Source organism: Sabethes cyaneus, chromosome 2, assembly GCF_943734655.1.
Source record: "Sabethes cyaneus chromosome 2, idSabCyanKW18_F2, whole genome shotgun sequence".
NCBI classification, from domain to species: domain Eukaryota; kingdom Metazoa; phylum Arthropoda; class Insecta; order Diptera; family Culicidae; genus Sabethes; species Sabethes cyaneus.
The window spans coordinates 47,151,909-47,172,054 of record NC_071354.1 but is presented as its reverse complement, the minus strand read 5'-3'; the positions used below and the strand labels follow the sequence as shown (position 1 = coordinate 47,172,054).

At 40.9% G+C, this 20,146-nt stretch overlaps 1 protein-coding gene across 1 annotated transcript; it reads left to right on the top strand.

Annotated features, from left to right (window-relative positions):
• Nucleotides 1-16,638: 16,638 nt before the first annotated feature.
• On the top strand, nt 16,639-18,995 carry LOC128737785 (origin recognition complex subunit 3). The gene is made up of 5 exons (XM_053832491.1): nt 16,639-16,665; nt 16,741-17,348; nt 17,403-17,676; nt 17,739-18,832; nt 18,899-18,995. The coding sequence occupies exons 1-5, from the start codon at nt 16,639-16,641 to the stop codon at nt 18,993-18,995; spliced, it is 2,100 nt and encodes a 699-aa protein (XP_053688466.1).
• The last annotated feature ends 1,151 nt before the right edge of the window (nt 18,996-20,146 follow it).

Genomic DNA, 20,146 nt, shown 5'->3' with positions numbered 1-20,146 from the left:
ACCTTTCGAACCAACACGATACCGCGAATACAACGCTATGCGCAGTGAGTCAGGTAACACATCAGTAGCTGATAAATAATATTTCTAACCCGCTGCAGAAAATTTAATGTTCGCAATATTTATTTTACTGAGATTTAAATAAAAAAATGTTTTGATTTATATACCCGTCCAGCGAAAAATTGTAACTGATCATCATTTTCCTATTTCGGACAGTCAAATGTAGGAGTCCCTATAATCCGAATCTCGCTAATGCGGAAAATTGCGAATTGAAAAGCATTATAAATAACTTAAATAAATAGCTTCTTTCAATCAAACACTGCCTTCATTGGGAGTCTGTATTTTTGATTCAAGATGATACTCATTCCAACTAAATGGAAATGGTTAATGGTGCTACGTGCATTTTCGTCAGGACCCAGGTAACCAATAAGCATTTCCAATGCAATTTAAATGCAAGCCAATAAGCGTTTAAGGTGCCTCAAATGCTACCTAAATGCTATTTTGGCAAAATATGCCCTCTTATAGTGCTGACAATGCTTATTTGCAGCTAGTTTCCGACAAGAAGAATGAAAATAGAATTGTAGAGGCCAATTTACAACAATTATGCAGTCAAAAAGCTGATAAACAGTAACCTGCAGTGTAAAATGCCAGGGATGCTAATAAACGATTGATTTCCTGCTTATACTAATGCTTATTGGTCACCTGGGGAGTTCCAATTTTTCATCGCCCTTCCCAGTAGATTGGTCATCAATTTGTCGGCTTAGAAGGCCAGCAGCTTTGAATGCAAATAAATTGAATTTGAGTAACATTTCCTACATTGCAACGCATATTAAAGCTAACCTAGTCAATGTCGACAAATCGTGCCTGACTTTCTGCCATCGTCAATTGAAACAGCCACCAACTTCAACTGACGCTTGCTTGAAACGTTCTGTTCAACAAATGAAGCAAGTCGCTTTATGTATGAAGTGAAGGTAAGAGAAATTCAGTTTCATTTATTTGTTTCGACGATGCCGGGCTCTGGTTGTATGAATTTCGTTTCAGTTGAAGCTGGGTCTAGATGAGCGGCGCCCTTTGCGGGATCTAAAAAATCACACAGAGCATACAAGCAAATCGACCATTGATAACTCGGATTGTTTGATATGCTCCCGTGCGGCCTAAGAAACCGAAACTAACATTGAATATTATTTTCCCAACGAACATTTAATTTGAAAAGCAGTTTATTCAACCATTATACAGCACCCCATCGGCAGGCAACCATGTTTTCACCGCTAACATCTCGTGTGTGCGAAAATGAGATAGCATGTCAGCACGGCGTTTCACTCAACTGCCAGCAGTCTGATTTGGGCCCGCTGTCAAGTTTTGAGCCCAGGACATGCTGTCTTTGACGTTCACTGCAGCTCGATATAGGGATGTCGATGGGGTGTTATACAGCTAATATCCAGATAATCCAAAAAGAAGAAGACGAACCTACAGAGACTGTAGATTACAGAGGCGCCGAGACATTCAAAATCCGCTAAATTTTGAATCAAAACGGAGAGTACCAGCACAAAAAACTACAAGGTATACAGCCCTAAGGGTTGTACGAAAGGGTGACGTAGGACTGTGTCATATAATACTCATTATATTGATAACATGTTTTAATCGATGAAGTATAACTTTATGTCTGATCATTAAATCAAAGACTAATGTAAACTGCATTTCTGGCATATGCATATTTGAGTATTTGTGAGTATCATTGTTTGAGTGTTGTAAAAGAAGAGCGAAATATTCTGATTTAATTCTTCATTGAATCAATGGTGGTTTTGAAAAAAACCGTTTGAAATTGTTTGGTGGCCCTGAAAAGAACTATGTTTGAGCTGATAGCACATCTTAAAAATCAGTACTATAATTACTGTTGCCAATATATAGATGGATGTCGCTATTCAGTCCTTTAGACTCTAGGATGATGGTTGCCCGCTAATACAGGAGTGATAGGAAATACCAAATCACTGTAAAGTAGAAATGGATTAGTTTTATCAAAAAACCACAACGGCCTACTGCTGAATTTGCTGCCCGTCAGTCGATCCGTTTCCATTTGCTGTTGGTTTGCGAAAATAACCGCCAAAACGCCATTGGGTGGCTCGAATTGTTATCGAAGATGACATTAGATGCCGCAAAGGTCCTTGGATTTGCCTCCAATAGCCGCCAAAATGCTATCGTTGTTACCTCCCGATTGCTATCGGTGTTGGCTCCGATCGCTGGTGTTGCCGCCAAATGTCGTTGCTTTCGCCACCAATAGCCGTCGATGGTAAATACTGACCGTCCGTCAGTGCGATTGTGCGATGAATGAGCAGACGGCGAACCAAGAATACCATTTTATAGTCACTGGCACTGCCGCTGCTGCTTGTAAGCTAGTGTAGGTGGTAGAGGAAACCATATCGGCTGCTGCTGCTTAAATGATTGTCCGACACTGATTGAGCAAGCTATCGAACAATTTCGCATGTCTGCGATGGGGATAATGCAAAATGTAATGTTAAGTGCATCGTGTGGGATTCACGTTGGCCATTGCCCTCTGATTCCGCTTGTCTTTGGGACCGGTGTTGCCGTCAATAGCCATCGATGTTGCCGATTGGATTGGAAAAGGGGTGTGGCTTACAAAGTGGTCTCAAGGTTATCATTTGGATCCAAATCCTTTGGTGTATCTAATTGTCGTCCGTGCCTGTGAAGCTAGGCGATAACAAGGGAAATGTATGGAAAAATTCGACCTTGAATCTTTACACACATTTTCACTATTTAGCGTGTAAAAAATTATTATTAGTATGTTACTATAAAATTGCTGGACATTTTATCTATCCAACGACATATTAACTGTTATGTTTCGTTCAGTAGTATAGTAGCTATTAGCGTTTGAAATATTTCATTCAAACGTTACACTTCTATTTCTCGTTTTTACAAAGTGCTACCCAGTCCCAGTATAGTAAACAAAGACGTAGTCCTACGTCAAAAGGTAACTCTCCGCTCTGATTCAAATTTAGCCGGTTTTTGAGTGCCTTGTTGCCTCTGTAATCTATACTATAGTCTCTGTAATGCGACCTTTTGAAAACTAAAGCCATCAGATTTGCGTAAGCGGGTTTTCTATAGTTGTCGGAATATTAAGTGTGGCGATTAGCGGGGGATTATTGTACTGTATTGAAAATTGAAAATATGGCAACACTGTCGTTAGTGAGCAGTGAGCGCACCTTGAGCGCACCGCACGTCTTCGCGCAATGGTGATATATACACTGAGGAAAATTTCAGAGTGAAAGTCATTAAAATTCCTTATGAAAATTTGCCACAAGGCAAAAATAAAATTTTCATCAAGTTACCTTATGGAAAAGAACCATAATTACTTGATTATGGCTTTCATAAAATGTCACTATGAAATTCTATCTGAAGCCATTTGTAGTTTGATTTCAAACCGATTGAACAATCAAATGTAACCTTATGAATAGATCAATGCTGTTTTAAAGATTTCATTCAACCACCTTATGAAACCACTCGAAGGAAAAGAAAATTCCATTACATTACCTTATGAAACCACTTGAGTGAAAATCAAATTTCATTACATCGCCTTATGAAATTTATACACCACAAAAAAGAATATTCCCATTTGGCCCATGCTTGGCTCCCTCTTTTCGCTTCGGTTTTGCTCTTTATACTACAGCGCCTCAACCATACGAAATTCGAAAAAGTGGTGTATAGGAAAATTGTAGAATTAGTCACTATCGACAAGCTGCTAAAGAACGTATAGCTTAATCTTTTATATTTATGATAGGGCTGCTTCCCCGTTGGTAGGAAAAAGAGTGCTCTTTTTGCTACCAACCACATATGTAGCGCTCTATAGCGCTATAAATACAAATGAAAAGCTATAAATACGTTCTTTGGCAATATTGTCAATAATGATTAAATCTTAATTGCCCTACACCCCTTTTTCGAATTCCGTTAGGCTGAGGCGCTGTACTCAAAAGAGCAAAAACGAAGCAAAAAGAGCATGTTATGCCTGTTTGGGCCAATTGATAATATATATATATGCCTAAATAACTTTATTTTTATTTTTACTGTGCTCAGCAGTCGTTATTATGCAACGCAAATAAAAAATTTACATTATTATGAAAAAATGAACGCATATTCGTAACGCGACTTTATTTTTCAACCTTCTCTTAGCTAAACTTAGGGCCGAAGCATAGCAAGCATCAAACAGCGTTAGTGCGATCAGGAAAGATGGCATTTTGAATATTTCTTAAATAACTTAATAACTTAATCTTAAATATTTAAATATTTCTTAAATAACGCTAAAACAATTTTTCTAATACATCGTTGTGCGTAAAACACGTACCTAATAAGATATGCCACTACAGTAAAGTATGTATTTAAAACCATCTAATAAAAGCTCCTACTGAAAATTTTGCTTCTTTTTTCTCACTCTGGTGCGCTGCCAAGAATGGCTGATGCGTTGTTACTGGCGGTGTTTTAGCTACATTTGGAGGACTCTGAGAACCCGGTTTTTGTGAAAGCTTTGGTGTGCTTTTGTTGGACTGACTGTAAAAGGATAAAACTTATTAGAATCGGTCGAGAATGGGTTAGTCTAGTTTTACCTTTCTCGGTGCCAGGAGCTGCAAAAGTGTTGCTTGTGTGCTAGATAAGTCTTGGTACTGGAGAATCGAATATCACAATTAGAGCAGTAACGATCGACCTGAGGGGGCTGCTGCTGCTGAATCTGTTGCTGCTGTTGTTGAAGCACAACGGATGCTGCTTGTGCCTGAAATTGCAGATGCAGCTGTTGACTAGCGGTACTTATTCGCCGTTAGAAGTATTGTAATTAAGCGCCGGTGATGATTGGAGCATGTGTCGATTTAAAGACTTTCTTGTCTGCGCTGTTTGACCATTGAGTACAGGCATACTGTTTACCGGTTTTGGCAGCCTTAGCTGGTGGTTCCGACCCGTTCGGATCGTTGGAGTGTGAGTTTTTAACACCTCCGGCAGTCTCGTCGGCATCCTTGCGGTGAGAACAGTAATAGGTTTGGTGAGCTTCTAGCGTTAAAGCGGACGAAAAGCGAATTCCACAGAGTCCACACATGGACACTGGTATCTGAAAGGGCCAATGAAAGTTGATTGGGATTGTGACGTTTTCGGTCTTGCATGGCTTTCGAATGACTGCAGCTGGCTGTGGTTGAGGAACGGCTCCGGGGAAGTCCGATTCGATCAATTTTTTCAACTGACTGTCGTATGCAGCGGTAATGTTTTTAAGATCTTTTGCGTTCGGATAGGTCGCCGGGTCAGAAGCTATCGCAATGTTTAGTCTAAGCATAGGTAAGCATAGGTCCAAGGTGAGCGAAGGTGAGCTTTGGAGATTTACTCTCTTCTTCGTTATCCGCTTCGGGTGCAGCTTGTTGGTTCTCAATCAGTAGGTCGGATTCGCTTTTTATTTCCACCTTTTCTGGAAGAGACAAATTTCTGGGGGGTTCTGGTTCGAACATTGTCGAAGCGATTGGAGATGTCGTAGGGAAGGCTACAGATGAGGTCCGACCACTTTTTGCTGCCACCTTTGGTGACAGTGTAGAATCTTCGTGAGAGGGATGCTGTGCTGTAGGCGGATTCTCTTCCGGATCGATTTGATTCGATGGCGGACGAGAGTTTATCATATCTGTTTCGGGTGCTGTTTGATGCGCTACTACTTTTGGTGCTCCAACTGCTGCTGCTGCCGCTGCCGGATGAGGAGTTCGGTTGGTGTTCCTGTGGTGATGTTTGCTGCTCCCTGCAGCTTCCTCATTGTCTCCTATGGAAGAAAAACGGCAAAGAATGTTGGCATGTAGTAATCAATAGGGAAAGTATGAGAAATGAGTTTTTACCTATAGATTTTCGAAATGAAAACTCCGGGTAAGACGACACCGCGGCATAACAAAGAAACATTTGCTTGCGTGCTGTACGTACAATACAGCGATTTAAATTGAATTGTTCATCATTTCCACACAATAATCAATCATTCCACACAATAGTTCAATCGTCATAATTAAGTCTCACCTCAGACAGACCATAGTCTCCTTGTAGTTTAACATAATTTTCCATTAGCTTCACAAGCCTAACAGAAGCGTTAATTTTGGAGGAAGGTTTATACAGATGGCTGGGGACAATTATGTGCACGAAAAACACTGTAGTTTCAAGCTGTTAAAATAGAGAGGTATGTACATTTGTGAGAAATCATTGTTTAATAGACTTACCAGCTGCTGAGAATATTGAATTTTTGCTCACACCAGTTTGAGTTGGGCGCTTTTTTGCAACCGAGTTTTCCCCTATCTTTGGAATCTTAAGCTCAAAAGCCGTTTTGCCGTAGTTAAATTTGACGCATGGCGTACTAAAGTACGCTAATGCGTAACCTTTGTCCTCTGCTTGCTCCATTTCCCCGTTGGCATTGTGCTGTTTCTGAATTTCCGTATATCAACTCACGTATCGTGTCGATCTGTCCAGCAGAATCAGTCGGCAGATTTTGTTCAAACATCAACCGAAGACATTCATCCCAAGTATATTTAGGATTCAACTGACCAATACAACTCCGCCTGTTTCGGCCTTTCGTTTTTCGGTAACCACCATCGTTGTCGTTGTCATCAAGATTCTCCAGTACCAGTTCGGTATCACCGGTAGTTCCCCAGTGGGTAGAAGTTCTAGGCGAATCAAACGACTGCCGACAGTCGAAGCAAACTAAGTAGCCCGCATCAGGACATACTTTGGTACGCAAACAATCAGAAAGTCGGTCTCGGTGCCGTTTACCAGTAATCCATCTCGAAGTACAGACACTAAATTGAAAACACCTCCAGGTGGAACCAGTTCTTGGCTTCCTGCAAAATGTTCTGTTCAAGTCACATTATTAGTATCGATCGAAAAGGTTACACCACACTCCTGCCAACAAGTCAACAACCCTACGTTTCGCACCTTACAATTTGTTCAAATGAATAGTCTCGTGAATTGCTGGTATTCTTGTTTTGTAATTACGGGAAACTTCGCTTTAGGAAGTTTCGTAGCGTGAATTAAGATAGATTAATCTACCTTCATGCGACCAAGCACAATCAGCGCATAGTAAAAAGTTACAGTAAGAATAAATACACCTATTGGGGAGTACAAACCGCACTAATGGAGGCCTCACTTTACCCGCCGTGAGTGACCAGTGATTTAGTGACGCTGCCGGCTTAGCGCACTAACCAACAATATGCAGGGTGTCGACTCAAATCCAAAAATAAAATTCCCTGACTTTCCCTGATTTTCCCTGATGCTTCAAATATTTTTCCCTGACCCTCAAAACTCGATTATCAAGCTTATTTGGGCGATTTCTGGCTTAAGTTTTTAACCCTTTAGCATGGTTTATGCGAGCTGCTGAAAACTAAAGCTAGATTTCTTCATGTTTTAAGAACACATATCAAAGATTCTTAACCTATTTCTTACCAGCGTTTCGAAAACGCCCTCTTCTTCCCTCTTATGTTTGAGGTATCAACTTGAATCCAAAGAAACAAAGATTGAGAAATAATCTAATCGATCTGTTTTTGCACAAAGCTTAGATGTTATATACAACAAAATTACAGCCGTGTAAACATAACAAATCTTGCTAATTTTCAGTCAGCTCAAACTAGTAACTTTGCCGCTGGAAGGTGGACACATATCTGCGGTTTTTCAGTTAAACTAAAACAAAACTTTCCTGGAAGTTTCAGCTTGTTATCTTTGCTGCAAAAAGTGTGGGGTTAAGGAGATGATTCCCCAAAGATTTTTGGTACAAAAATGTGCGTTTTTCTGGCTTCGAGGTACGGCAAAACTTTAGCTAGATATATTGTTAGAAAATATCCAAATGGCATATATTTTAACCCTCAATGGTGGACAGTATGCGAAGTTAAGACTATAAGACTAAAGCTGTGTGTCATGATTTCGGATTGCAACTATCGAGACTTGAGAGCAACAATGACTCGAAGGTAGTTCGGTGGCCGGCCGTTCGATCCGATGACCGTATATGGGTGTTGAGAATTAAGGTAAATTCTTCAACTACAGCTTAATCAACGTATAGTCACAATCATAAATTCGATGATACTAGGAACGAATTGAATCGCCCAGTTAGCTTCGAGGTACGATGCTGATCTAACAAGCCAGTTGTGTTCGAATCTCGGCTAGCCGGTTTTTGTTAGATAGAATCAGTAGGATGGTTGCACTGACCCCGTAATTTTCCTGTACTCTAACAGCCGGCTGCGAAGTCTGTCGATAAAGAAGGATAATGTCTAGTGACGGTTAATGCTCAAGACTTTGCTTTGCTTTGCTAGGGACGAGTTCTATGACAGGTTCGAAAGGATTTATGGGGTGCGCACGACTTGAAAATTCAAGACTCTAGCTCCCAGATCGATCCTGTTTAACGGTCAATACTTTTTAGAAGTCACAATATACAGTCTTTTCTTAGCGACTTTGACCACTATCTCGTCGTAAGATCCACGCAGATCCACTCCACGTTGCAGTGGAGTACATCAGAAAGCTTGATCAACGAATCGCAGAACAGCATGACGAAAGGGAATAAGACGTAAGTAGGCTGTGGAGGATCTTCCATGGTGCCAACAACTACGAGGGAAGTGATAGGCACAACGTGTGGAAGACAGTGTAACAGCTTGTTTGATGTCGAATGCCAGAAAATGACAGATGAGAAGAACCAAGCCAAGAGTCGCATGCTGACTGCGGATCACGTCAGAACAGAGAAACATGTAAGCTTTCTGCGTAGTACGTAACCAGCTGAACCAGTCCCGAAGGTTGCCAACTCGCATAAACGCAAATTCTACAGAACGTTAATGCTTCCGGTAACCCTTAACGGACATGAACCATGGACACTGAAGGAAGATGATCAATGCTTGGGGCTTCTGAGTGTAAAATTCTGCAATTGGTGAAAACGCTGTGGATCGCGTGTAAATAACAGTCTGTATCCCGGTTTGTGCTCTTGATGTCTGCACCGTGAAGTGCTTGGGGCCTCTGCCATTGCCGATTTCGAGCACTACAGCGAATGAAGTCTGACAATTGTACGTCGCAAAACAAATAGGAAATTTACGGCAAACTGAAAGATAATCGAATCGCCACTAGACATGTAACAAGTTTTAATTCAACCGATCAATCTGCGTATATTTTACACGAAAATTGATTTGATTCCAAAGTTGATCAACAATATTGCCGGGTAAACAAAATTTCCCTGATTGAATTTCGAAATTCCCTGATTTCCCTGATCCAAAAATGAATTCCCTGATATTCCCTGATTTTCCAGGTTTTTCCAGGAAATCGACACCCTGAGTAAATCGAACAGCAGTTGTACGATACCTGAGAGGTGTTCCGAGAGCAGCTCTAGAGTCGTAGAGTTTGCAATTTTTCCGGTACAGCACTTCGACAGTAGCCAGAACCAGTGGCAATGCAATGATTTCTTCATTCTTCATGAATTACTCATCGCATAATTAGTACAGCGTATATTTATGATTGGAGCCCGTAGAATTGGCTCAGCCCTGTCAACAGGCTATTCTAACTAATCAGAAAGTTATTTTTATTCCAGTTTGTATTAGCAACCGAACGAATCCTTCTTCCGTGGTGTGTTCTAACATTTCTCTAGAGTACTCCGTCAATTTTCACTAAAGATTTTCTGAACAGCTTCACTGTATATCGCACATTTTTGTTGTTGCGCAATATTCTTAATTAATCGGCACATTCAAGTAGGAAACCGGACGTGGTTTGCCCTTCACAAAACGCTACAAGAAATCAAGAAGCATACGCCGCTGTACGAAGCTGACAATGTACAAAACCCTTATTTAACCGGTAGTTCTTTACAGACTTGAAGCTGTGACGTTACTTACAGTGGAAATACGCGCTCTTGTCGTGTTTGACCGGAAGATGCTGTGGATGATATTTGGCGGAGCACAAACTGAAAGCGGAAAGTGGGAACGTTTTATGAATCACGACCACGAGCTACATACACGTCTTGGAAAGATTGCAATCGTATATCTGGCTAAAGTCAGTAGGCTGAGGTGGGTTGGGCATGTCGTAAGGATGCCAAATGACAGTGCAACAAAAGCGGTTCTTTTCAACAACCCCACCAGCACTCGGTGGGATCGACATGCTCGATTGCTCAACCAGATCAAAAGCGACTTGTAACTACTGGGAAATTAGCGATGAGTGACCCATGGAGTGGACAGAGTTGAATGGAGACAACTGCTTAAAAAGCACGAGGCACTCCGGCTCTATGCTGACAACAGTGAGGTGTTTCAGGGGTTTCCCTTTGAAAAAATTACATGATTGAATTATTATTTGTAGAACTAAAAAAAGCAAAGCAAAGCCTAGGTGCTACATTCCGTTATCGAAACTTGACCTTCTGTTTTTATACGACAGAATTCGCAGCCAGCTTTTAGAGTGCAGGACAATTGCAGGGCCAGTTGCTACAATCCTATTGACTCTAACAGCTTCTCTCAGTCGGGATTCGAACATACGACGACTGGCTTATTAGGTCAGCACCATACCTCGAGGCCAACTGGGAGAACTATCAATCATGAAATTAAGTTTGCCCTAGACTTTCAAAGTTTTACCAGCGATTTAAGCTTCTTTAGTTGTTATTGAATCATGCTAGAAAATACCGGTTTATGATCGTGGAAAAACCAGTAATTCGGTGTTGGAAAAGTGCCTGGCAATACCGGTAAAACCGTCTTCGAAAAGAGCATAAAACTTTTAACTAAGTTAGGAAACTTAGCACCCCCGAGGGGATGACCTAGCAAAGCGTTTAATCCGTCATGCGGAATTGCAAGAGTTTAACCATACCACCCAAAATCTTAATCCATGCCTTTTATAAGTAGACATGAATGATTTGGGGGGTTTGGCACACAGAACCGTGTGCAGGCCTCTGAGAAGCGCATCTTTCAAAGATGCCGTAAAATGACGGCTTACCATCCTAACTTGGAACCGCAGGTCTGTAAAAAACAGACCCGAATGAGAAAAAGTATCTTGTCCGATTTTGTCTCGATTTTGCTTCTTTCGTAGATTTTTCTCATAATGTTTGCCTTTAGCAGAAGTAGCCGACTCATTTTCATGAGAAAATTCTGCTAGAGAAGACTCATCGTTGGTTTCAATCCTAGTCAGTGTAGCAAATATAAATTTTTATCTTTACTCTTTCACATTTAGTGAAAGGGAATAGATTACCCGGCAAACTTTCCAGCATTATATTCAACACAAAAAACTTGTATTTTTCCGTTCTTGATGCTAATTTTGAGTTATATTCGAAAACCAGGATTTTTTCAAAAATCGACCAGGAAAACCGGGAAAAAACCAGGAATTTTAAATCACAGATTGAGTTGCCACCCTGCACATACGCAAAAATTTCTGTTTTATTTGTATGAGAGTTCTTATCCTTCTACCACAGGGGTGAAGGGTTTCAAACCATCATAAAATAAATTCATGCCTCCATAAACCCCCACGTGCCAAATTTGGATCCATTTGCTTGATTAGTTCTCGAGTTAAGAGGAAATTTGTATTTCATTTATATGGGATCCACCCTTCTTAAAGAAGGCAAAGCTTCATAATTCATCATAGAAAAAATTCCTTCCTCCAAAAACCCCCACATGCCGAATTTGGTTCCATTTGCTTGATTAGTTCATTCTCGAGTTTTGAGGAAATTCATGTTTCATTTGTATAGGAGCCCCCCCTTTTACGCCGTCCATAAAATTACTCTGTCGCCCCTCCTTAAAATTGCTGATCATTTCATCTTTCCAACGACATATAAACTGTTCAGTTTCGTTCAGTAGTGTAGTAGTTATTAGCATTTGAAATCTTTCATTCCAACGTTACACCTCCATTTTCGTTTTCACAAAGTGCTACCCAGTCCCAAGGTTAGTCAAGAGAGGTTTTCTGATGTTGAAATTTGTTTTTCACCCACGCTGGGTTACCCTTGACGATCACCGAAATTTTCAAAGCGGAAACTGTTGAATGTATAAACAACGTCGATGGTTGCTAACCAATCGTTCCGCGCTTATGTTCTACAAACTGTGAAAACTAGATCACCTATTCTCACCTTGCCCAGTCCCAGATAGTAAACAAAGACGTAGTCCTACGCCAAAAATTCAATATAAATTTTTGCATTTCTTACGCGATATATGAAACAAACAAAATGAAGTGGACGTATCTGTAATCTGTGGGGGGTTGAGCGCCTAGGCCCGAGGGGTGATCTCTAAGACTCATTTCTATCTGCCGAGACAGCTTACGACATAGGGTTGCCAAGTCTGAAAATTAGAAAAACCGGCCGGTTGGTCCTGCCTTCAAAAATGTGGGGGGTGGGCGGGGGGGGCGGGGGTTGCGCAGGATATTAGAGGGTTTGTCTGCTGCTGATTTTAGAGTGACAACTACTTGCTTCTGGCGCTAGTGGACAATTTAATGTATATTACAGCCAGAACCAAGGTATTGTCACTGCTAAACTGACTATCTTCAATGATCCACTGCTCAGAATTGCTACTAAATTTATCAGAAAATTTAACAAATCAGGTAAAAAGTACAAATCCGGCTTCACATGTCGGAAAACCGGCCTTTTTGCCGGATTGACCGGTCACCGGCTTTGCAAGTGAAAAACCGGACGGGCCGGTCAAAAACCGGCCACATGGCAACCCTATTACGACAGCCAGTAAAACGCAGAAGCGAATTGACTCTGGAGATTCCAAGATGAGACAATGTCAAGTGCTTGGTCATAAAGTCACGTAGTAGTCTAGTTATCGCAATGTTGTATAAAATGGTAAGCGTTTGAAGCTAAGAGATTCATATTCCGTTCCTCTTAACTTTTTATGATGGATTTTACCTTAATTTAATACGAGTTCCCATTCCCATTAAAGCCGTCATTGCCTTGCTTCCATCAAGTGTAGCTATTTTTGCCCTGCTTAGTAGTAGTACGTCTTGAACCATTCTGCCGCAACTATTTTCATTACTTTCCCCTACCGTCCCTCCATCAATTGTAGAACCATCGTTTCAAACGAATATTAATATTAATGCCTGACCGCACTTCAAGGTCAAAGACTGAAAAAAAGAAGTTTGGTCTATAGAATCAAGAGTGTTAATCTCAATGTGATGAAATTAATGATAATATCACCTAGTGCGCGGCGACTGGTGCTTTCACGGTATCTCCATAGAAAATGTTTCGGTAGCGCAACCAGGGATCGTGCATCAACTTCGAACATTTATCCCGGCTGACGTAATTTATACCCACCCTCCATAAAGTATCAATAGACCCATATTTACTGAGATTTATGCGACTTAATAATATCAGACAATTTGCCTCAGTACACGGCTGAGCTACTCGCCAAACTTCACAGCACCCAATTTCCTTAACTTTTAAAAGTGAACCCTCATTAGGTTTACAGGACGACAGACTTGCCTTGCCAATGTAATTCCCTCGAGTTATATACATAATATTCATATGAACTTCATCCTTCCACGAGTCATCAAATGCTCATAGATGAATGTGGCAGTTCATAAAAACTAGGAAGTCGTCGCAGACAACTGTCGAATAAAGCCTCTGGCAGTCGGAGGCCTATTCTAAACTCGAGCACTGGAATGACTGGAATTGAGACCAAGTATAGTAACTCAAATCTAGTTGGGAAATGAAATGGGTAGACCTTAGCTTCAATTTAACTGTGAACCCACTGAACGTACATACAAGATATCTTTGGCGGGCGTGCCATGAACATCATGCAAACACGGCCAGCAATCCCCAGAGAATTTAGTGGACTCTCCCGGTGCCTTTAAATTAACCAGGTAAGCCCTCCCGGCTGATCAGCCTAGACGGGTTTGATTTAGAATTCGATTCAGATCCGTTCAGTTACGCTTTACGAAACACATACTCTACATAAAGGTGAATTATGCAATTCTACATATACATATACCTATCTGACTTAAACTACCGTGCCATGGTATCCATGAGCATAATTAATTTTTTTTTCGACCAGAGTTACAGCAGGAGGTGCTGCATGAGCTAATGCGAAACAAATAAATAAAGTATCGTGCAAGCACCATATTCAAAACAGTACCTAATTCTGAACAGCTGCAATTTTTTCTTATATATTGATAAAACTATAGCTATTTAAGCCATTTTAATAATATGAAATGTGATGTAGTGATTAAATTGTTTAAATAGCTAGAATTTTGTCAATATTTATGAAAAATTTGCAACTGTTCAGAATTAGGCACTGTTTTCAATATGGTGTTTACACGGTAACTTATATTAAGCTTACCTACTAACAAGGTCGTGTGGCTCAGCCGTCATCCAAACCCGCAGTTTTTTAGATGTCTCTCTCATTGCGGGTGTTCTTTTTCTTGACTACCCGACGGAAGCAGCTATTGTTAATGTGCTTCGGCAGCCTGATGTTCTTCACGTTCGATCGGGTCTTGGTGGCAATAACGTAGTTCTACGGAATGCGCCGGAGCGGGCAGCTTTTCCAAGCAAATGACTCGGTCACGAGCAGCAGTCCCGATTTAAGAACCTTCAGCAGGACAACACGACCTGCCGACGTCTTCCGGATGTTACGCTTGTGGTTGCTGAAGCACTGTTTTCCCGTACGCTTACGGAAGATAGCTTTAGTCGACAAGTAGCTCTTGTTTTTCTTCAGAAGCACTTTGTATTCGCTACTGCCAACTTTTTTCTTGACTTCTTGTCACGCACTTTCTTGAGGCCATTCAGAGCAAACATTTTGTTCCTCTGCACTTGTTTTCATTTGAAAAAACCGAAAAAACGATGGACGCCATCGGCCAGCAAGGCGTTTAAAGTGAAACACACTCGGATAACACATAAACCCGCGAGCCGCGATAAAAACCGAATTGTCAAAACTTTCTTTTTTATCTCGCACAAAAACTAAAACGAATCGCGTATTGAGCTTGACAGTCCGAATGACACCGAGAAGAGACACCGACGAACATAAACAACAAAGTAAAATTCATAAGGTAATATTATAAATTTATCGAATTTACCGAAGTGGTGCCAGTATGTTTTTCATATTTAAATGAGTTATATTTACCTTAAGGTGTTCGTACAAAAAGTAACAGTACATGATTCAACAATCTTATTGTTCTGTTAAGAATTCCATACGTACCTTATGAAATTGAAAATTATTGATTTTTCAAACGTTCATAAGGCAAATCTTATGAATTTTGTCAGGTTATTTTTCTGAGTGTACCTCATTGGTCCTCGCGCACGTCAAAACTACAGACGGTCGATAATCTACTATGTACACTATTACTTAGGTACGGCAAACGCAGCATGTTTGTGTTCGTAATATGCTGAAAAGTATAGGTGTATTAGTGTCATCGTTGTACGGCACAATGTTTATGCTTTTTTATGCCCGTAGAAGAATAGGGCGAGATTGACGTCACCCTTGCTGTTTACATTATTTGCGCTGCTAACACAATCAAACGGTACGTTGTTCCACACCTCTACTACTTCACATAGGATAATCTACCACGGGAATGACACTTCCAATACCAACCTATACAAAAAAAACGTAGCCAACATAGAGCGGGCCCAAGCTGACAGCTTCATAGATGGGCTCAAGCTGACAACCGAGTCGGATGTATAAATTGTTAAATTTTGTTAGTTTTAGTTCGATTTTAGTCAAGGTTTTAGCATCACATAGCCAATTTCAGGCAGACAATTAATGCGAAATACGTGAAACTGTGAAAATGGTTAGATAAATTCGTTTTGTGAAATCGCTTTGCGTTTGCCGCCTTTTTCATGTGAGCAACGAAAATGTGACGTCATATCAGCCCCCTGTAATCTACAGACGCGCAAAGAGCGTGGCATAAAACACCAATCGAACCGTCAAATCGAGACACCAAATGAGCAAAGTAAACAAACTTGTGTTTCCTATAGGCAGGGAAGACTAAGTTTTGTAATCTACCTGAAATATTAAAACTTGAACTATTGATCTACTAACAACATATGGATTAGTTACACTCGATATATCATATAATGCTTTGAAAAATTCAATTGGCTTGTTCAATTTGCAAAATATGCGTCGCAATTCGCGAAGTTCCATGGAACATACCTCGCGATTCACGCAACTTACTGCTGATTATAGGGAGATTGATCCAATTCTGACTGGTTGCCAAAACTGTTTAAATAAAATAAACAAAAAAAAGTGTTGCCGAATTGGTAATTTTTCTCTTTGCGCGTCTGTAGATCAGGGATACCAGATTTGCAGATTTGTCTGCAAATTCCAGATTTTTGGAACGGTCTTGCAGATCATTATAAATTTGCAGATATTTGCAGTTTTTCTGACTTTTATTGTTTTGGTGCAGATTTTTGTTCGAAGCTCTTTAAACTTTCACAGACTTCCTAAAAAAGTGTGCAGATTTTCGCAGATTATTTTTAAACCAGAAAATTCGAGTAGCCGGAAAACTGCTCGATTCTTTCGGTTTTCGAGCAGTTGCAGACATTTTTTTTAGAAAATATGGCATCTCTGCTGTAGATTATCTACCGTCTGTAGTCAAAACAATGAATAAAAAGCGCGCGTCTAGAGCAGTTAATCGCCAGGCGCTGTTGCGGAGCCTAAATTTTGTTCAAATTTTACTTTTATTATTAGTTTTTAGAATACGTTAAATAAATAAAAAATGGATTCAACCATTTCGGTTTCAAAGGTGAGTAACAAATTAACAAAATTTCTCATTTCGTCGATCCTTTAAATGACTCGGATAACCTCTGTTGCTCCCCAGGGTGTATTTGTGTTCAAAAACGGTGCCACCAAAGCCCCGAAAACGCGTCGAAAAGCCCAAAAATGCCACAGCTTGCTGGACAAGGATACAAACGACTCGCTTTGGTATCGCAATTACCACCAATTGTGGTCCAAAATCAGTGAACAGCTGGTCAAACTACAAACTAGCAGTTACGAGAAAATCCTGGACGACCTGTTGGCCTTCGTAGAGAACTGTCGCCAGCAAACTCTGGAGTACGATGGTATACTGCCGACGGCCGCACTGCTGACCGGAATTAATCAAATTGATCATCTGTCTCAGTTTCAAACGCTGGCCGAAAACATTAGAAATAATACGTATTCGCTAGTTGTTCTGTTGCAATCCAGGGATTGTCCGAGCATAAAGGCCGCCGTAGAAGCTATCGTTTCGGGTTTTGTAGAGGAACAGCGTCTTGCTGAGGACAGTGAGAGTAAGCAGTTTCGTAGGAACCAGCTCAATTTCAGCGTATTACAGGCTTGGTACCATGAAAAACACGAACACTTGGATAAAAAACCGAATCTCACTGTTATCATGCCAGATTTCGAGGTGTTTGCACCAGATGTGTTGCAAGATTTGATATTAGTTTTAAAGTGAGTACGAATTTAGCTTATGATTAACTGTTCTGTACAACAGTTTTGTTTTAGCTCCTATGCAGCTGAGCTGCCATTTGTGCTGATTTTCGGTGTGGCCACGTCCGTGACCACGGTGCATAGCGTTTTACCCTATCACGTTAGTAGCAAGATTAAGTTGAGCATTTTTCAGTCAGAACCGTCAATAGTTAATCTGAATAAAATTCTTAACAACGTCATCCTCACGCCGTCCTGTCCGTTTCATCTATCCGGCAAAATCTTCAAACTGTTGGTGGATATTTTTCTGTTTTATGATTTTTCCGTCAAAGGTTTTATCGAAGGATTCAAGGTAAACCACAACTTATTTTTTACTAAAGCAGTTTAACCCCTTTTGTCTATCTCTTCCCATAGTATGCTGTAATGGAGCACTTCTTTCAGGGCAATATATATGCCCTGTGCAGCATGACAAACGATCGCGATGAGCTGGAGGAAGCTGTCGAACAGCTCAGCTCGGCAGATTTGGAAAGCATTCGGCAGCTGATGTCGTTTCGACCACTGATTGAATCACTCGACAATCCGCAGGAAGTGATAGATTTCCTCACCAAGGATGACTACTTACGGCGGATGCTGCCCTGCATGATCATCGATGTGCATAATTTTTGGTTTACCTTTCATTGCGCAATGGAAATGCTGCAAGTGTTAACGGTGGATCTGCCAAAGACCCCACTTGGCAAGCAGCTACGGGAATTATATGGTTTTTGCATCTCGACCGATGTAACCCAGACGGACGAGTATCGGGAGAGCATACAGTTGGTACAATTTACGTCTAAGGAGGAAATTCTTCAAAAGATTATTAAAATGCTTGAAGTCATTTCGAAATATTTTGAACTTAACGACGAGGCAAGCATCAGAGGGGAGGTAATTTTTGAAGTTGAGCCGTTGGAAAAGATCAACAACGATTTGGAAGCTTTTGCAACTAAAATTGCTCAAGCCGGAATGAATGTGGAGGTAGAGAATACGAGCGAGACTAAGACAACATTTACTTCTCAAAATATGGGCCGTCAAGAGTTGAAGGAAAAGCTTTTGAATGCTGCCCGTCAACCGAAGATGGAATCGGCTTTTACCAAAGCGATCAACAGTCTCATCTCTTACATCACTAATGACATTTTTCGCCAGTATTTGCGGCCGCTCAGTCGTGGTCCTCCATTGATTGAGCTGTTTGTTTTCAATGATGCGGCCTCAGTGCGAAGACACATTGTGGGAGTGCCACGTGCTGCCCTTCATACGGCATTGAACAATCCACACTATTATCTCCAGTGCGAATGTTGCGAATTAGATGGTGATAGCAATCTCGTATCGACCTTACCGGACCTATCGGTGGCTTATAAGCTGCACTTGGAGTGCGGTCGGATGATCAATTTGTTCGACTGGCTGCAGGCTTTTCGTACCGTGATAGACGACGGTGACGGGGACGACAACGAGCGACAGGTGGATCCAAAAATACAGTCAGTATTGCTTGGAATGGTGTATCAAAAGTATTTGTGATCTAAATTTCTTTTCGATATTTGTAGGGCCCGATTTACACGAGCAGTAGCTGAATTGCAGTTTTTGGGTTTCATTAAGACGTCGAAAAAGAAGACTGATCACGTGACCCGTTTAACATGGTGATGATCGTGTTTTTGTTTTGTAAGTTATATCTATTGTATTTATTACCCATTTTCGTTTGATTGCTTGTTATGAGAGAAACTTCCTACAATCTATCGTTTTTCAACCTAGTCGAAAGTAGGATATGACTGCGCAAATTCAAATCCTTTTTATGCTCTGCGCGTGCAATATTGGAAAACATGTTAGGTAACCAATAAGCATTAGTATAAGCAGTAAATCAATCGTTTATTAGCATCCCTGGCGTTTTATACTGCAGGTTGCTCTTTATCAGCTTTTTGACTGGATAACTGTTGTAAATTGGCATCCACAATTCTATTTAAATTCTTCTTGTCGGTAATTAGCTGCCAATAAGCATTGTCAGCACTATAAGTGGGCTAACAGTAAAGTAGCCGTATATTTTGTCAAAATAGCATTTAATAGCATGCTTATTGGCTTGCATTTAAATTCCATTAGAAATGCTTATTGGTTACCTGGTAGGAGTCCGCAATCAAGTTTGGTGTGCAGGATGGCATCTACGTTGAATCAAAAATGTTTCATCCTATAAATGTTAATCGTTCGCTATGCTTTTATTCCATGAAGTAAAGCAAAATCTTGGCGCTACATTTTGACGGAGTTTGGCGTTCTGCTTTTTGTTCAACAGACTTCGCAGTGTGGTTAGTGCTACGATGCTATTTACTCTAACAGTCCTTGATGGCCAAGATTCGTACATACGCCGACGGGCTTATTGTTAGTCCAGTTACCTTGCGGTCAACTGGGAAGTCAAGGGCTGTTATTACATCGTTGTTGTTGCCGTGACTTGTGCTGTTTCTACCAGTCGTATCGGTTCTTGGGCCACTCGTCGCCAATTTCCCAGACGTCTCAGAAGTTTTATTTCTGTCATTGGGGTGATATTTTACCTGTTGGCGTTAATAAATAAAACAAAACAAAAAAGTCGCAAATCGCTTTCGACCTGAAGGAACCATCTTGCACCTTGGGCCCTTCTGTTCCTGGTGCCGGTAGGTTTGTTGAAGAGAACCGGTTTCGTCGCACTTTTATCCGGCATTCTTACGACGTGTCAGGCCCACCGACGTGCGTATAGCTCGTGATTCATATGCTTTCGCTACTCTTCACTTTCATTTTGTACTCCTTTGAATCGCCGCTAATTCTTCCCGTAA

Excerpts from the sequence above, each read along its gene's own strand:
- LOC128737785 (XM_053832491.1), top strand. The coding sequence starts at position 16,639 with ATGGATTCAACCATTTCGGTTTCAAAG. Across the intron at positions 16,666-16,740 it reads CAACCATTTCGGTTTCAAAG|GGTGTATTTGTGTTCAAAAA; the intron begins GTGAGTAACAAA and ends GTTGCTCCCCAG. Across the intron at positions 18,833-18,898 it reads CAGGTGGATCCAAAAATACA|GGCCCGATTTACACGAGCAG; the intron begins GTCAGTATTGCT and ends CGATATTTGTAG.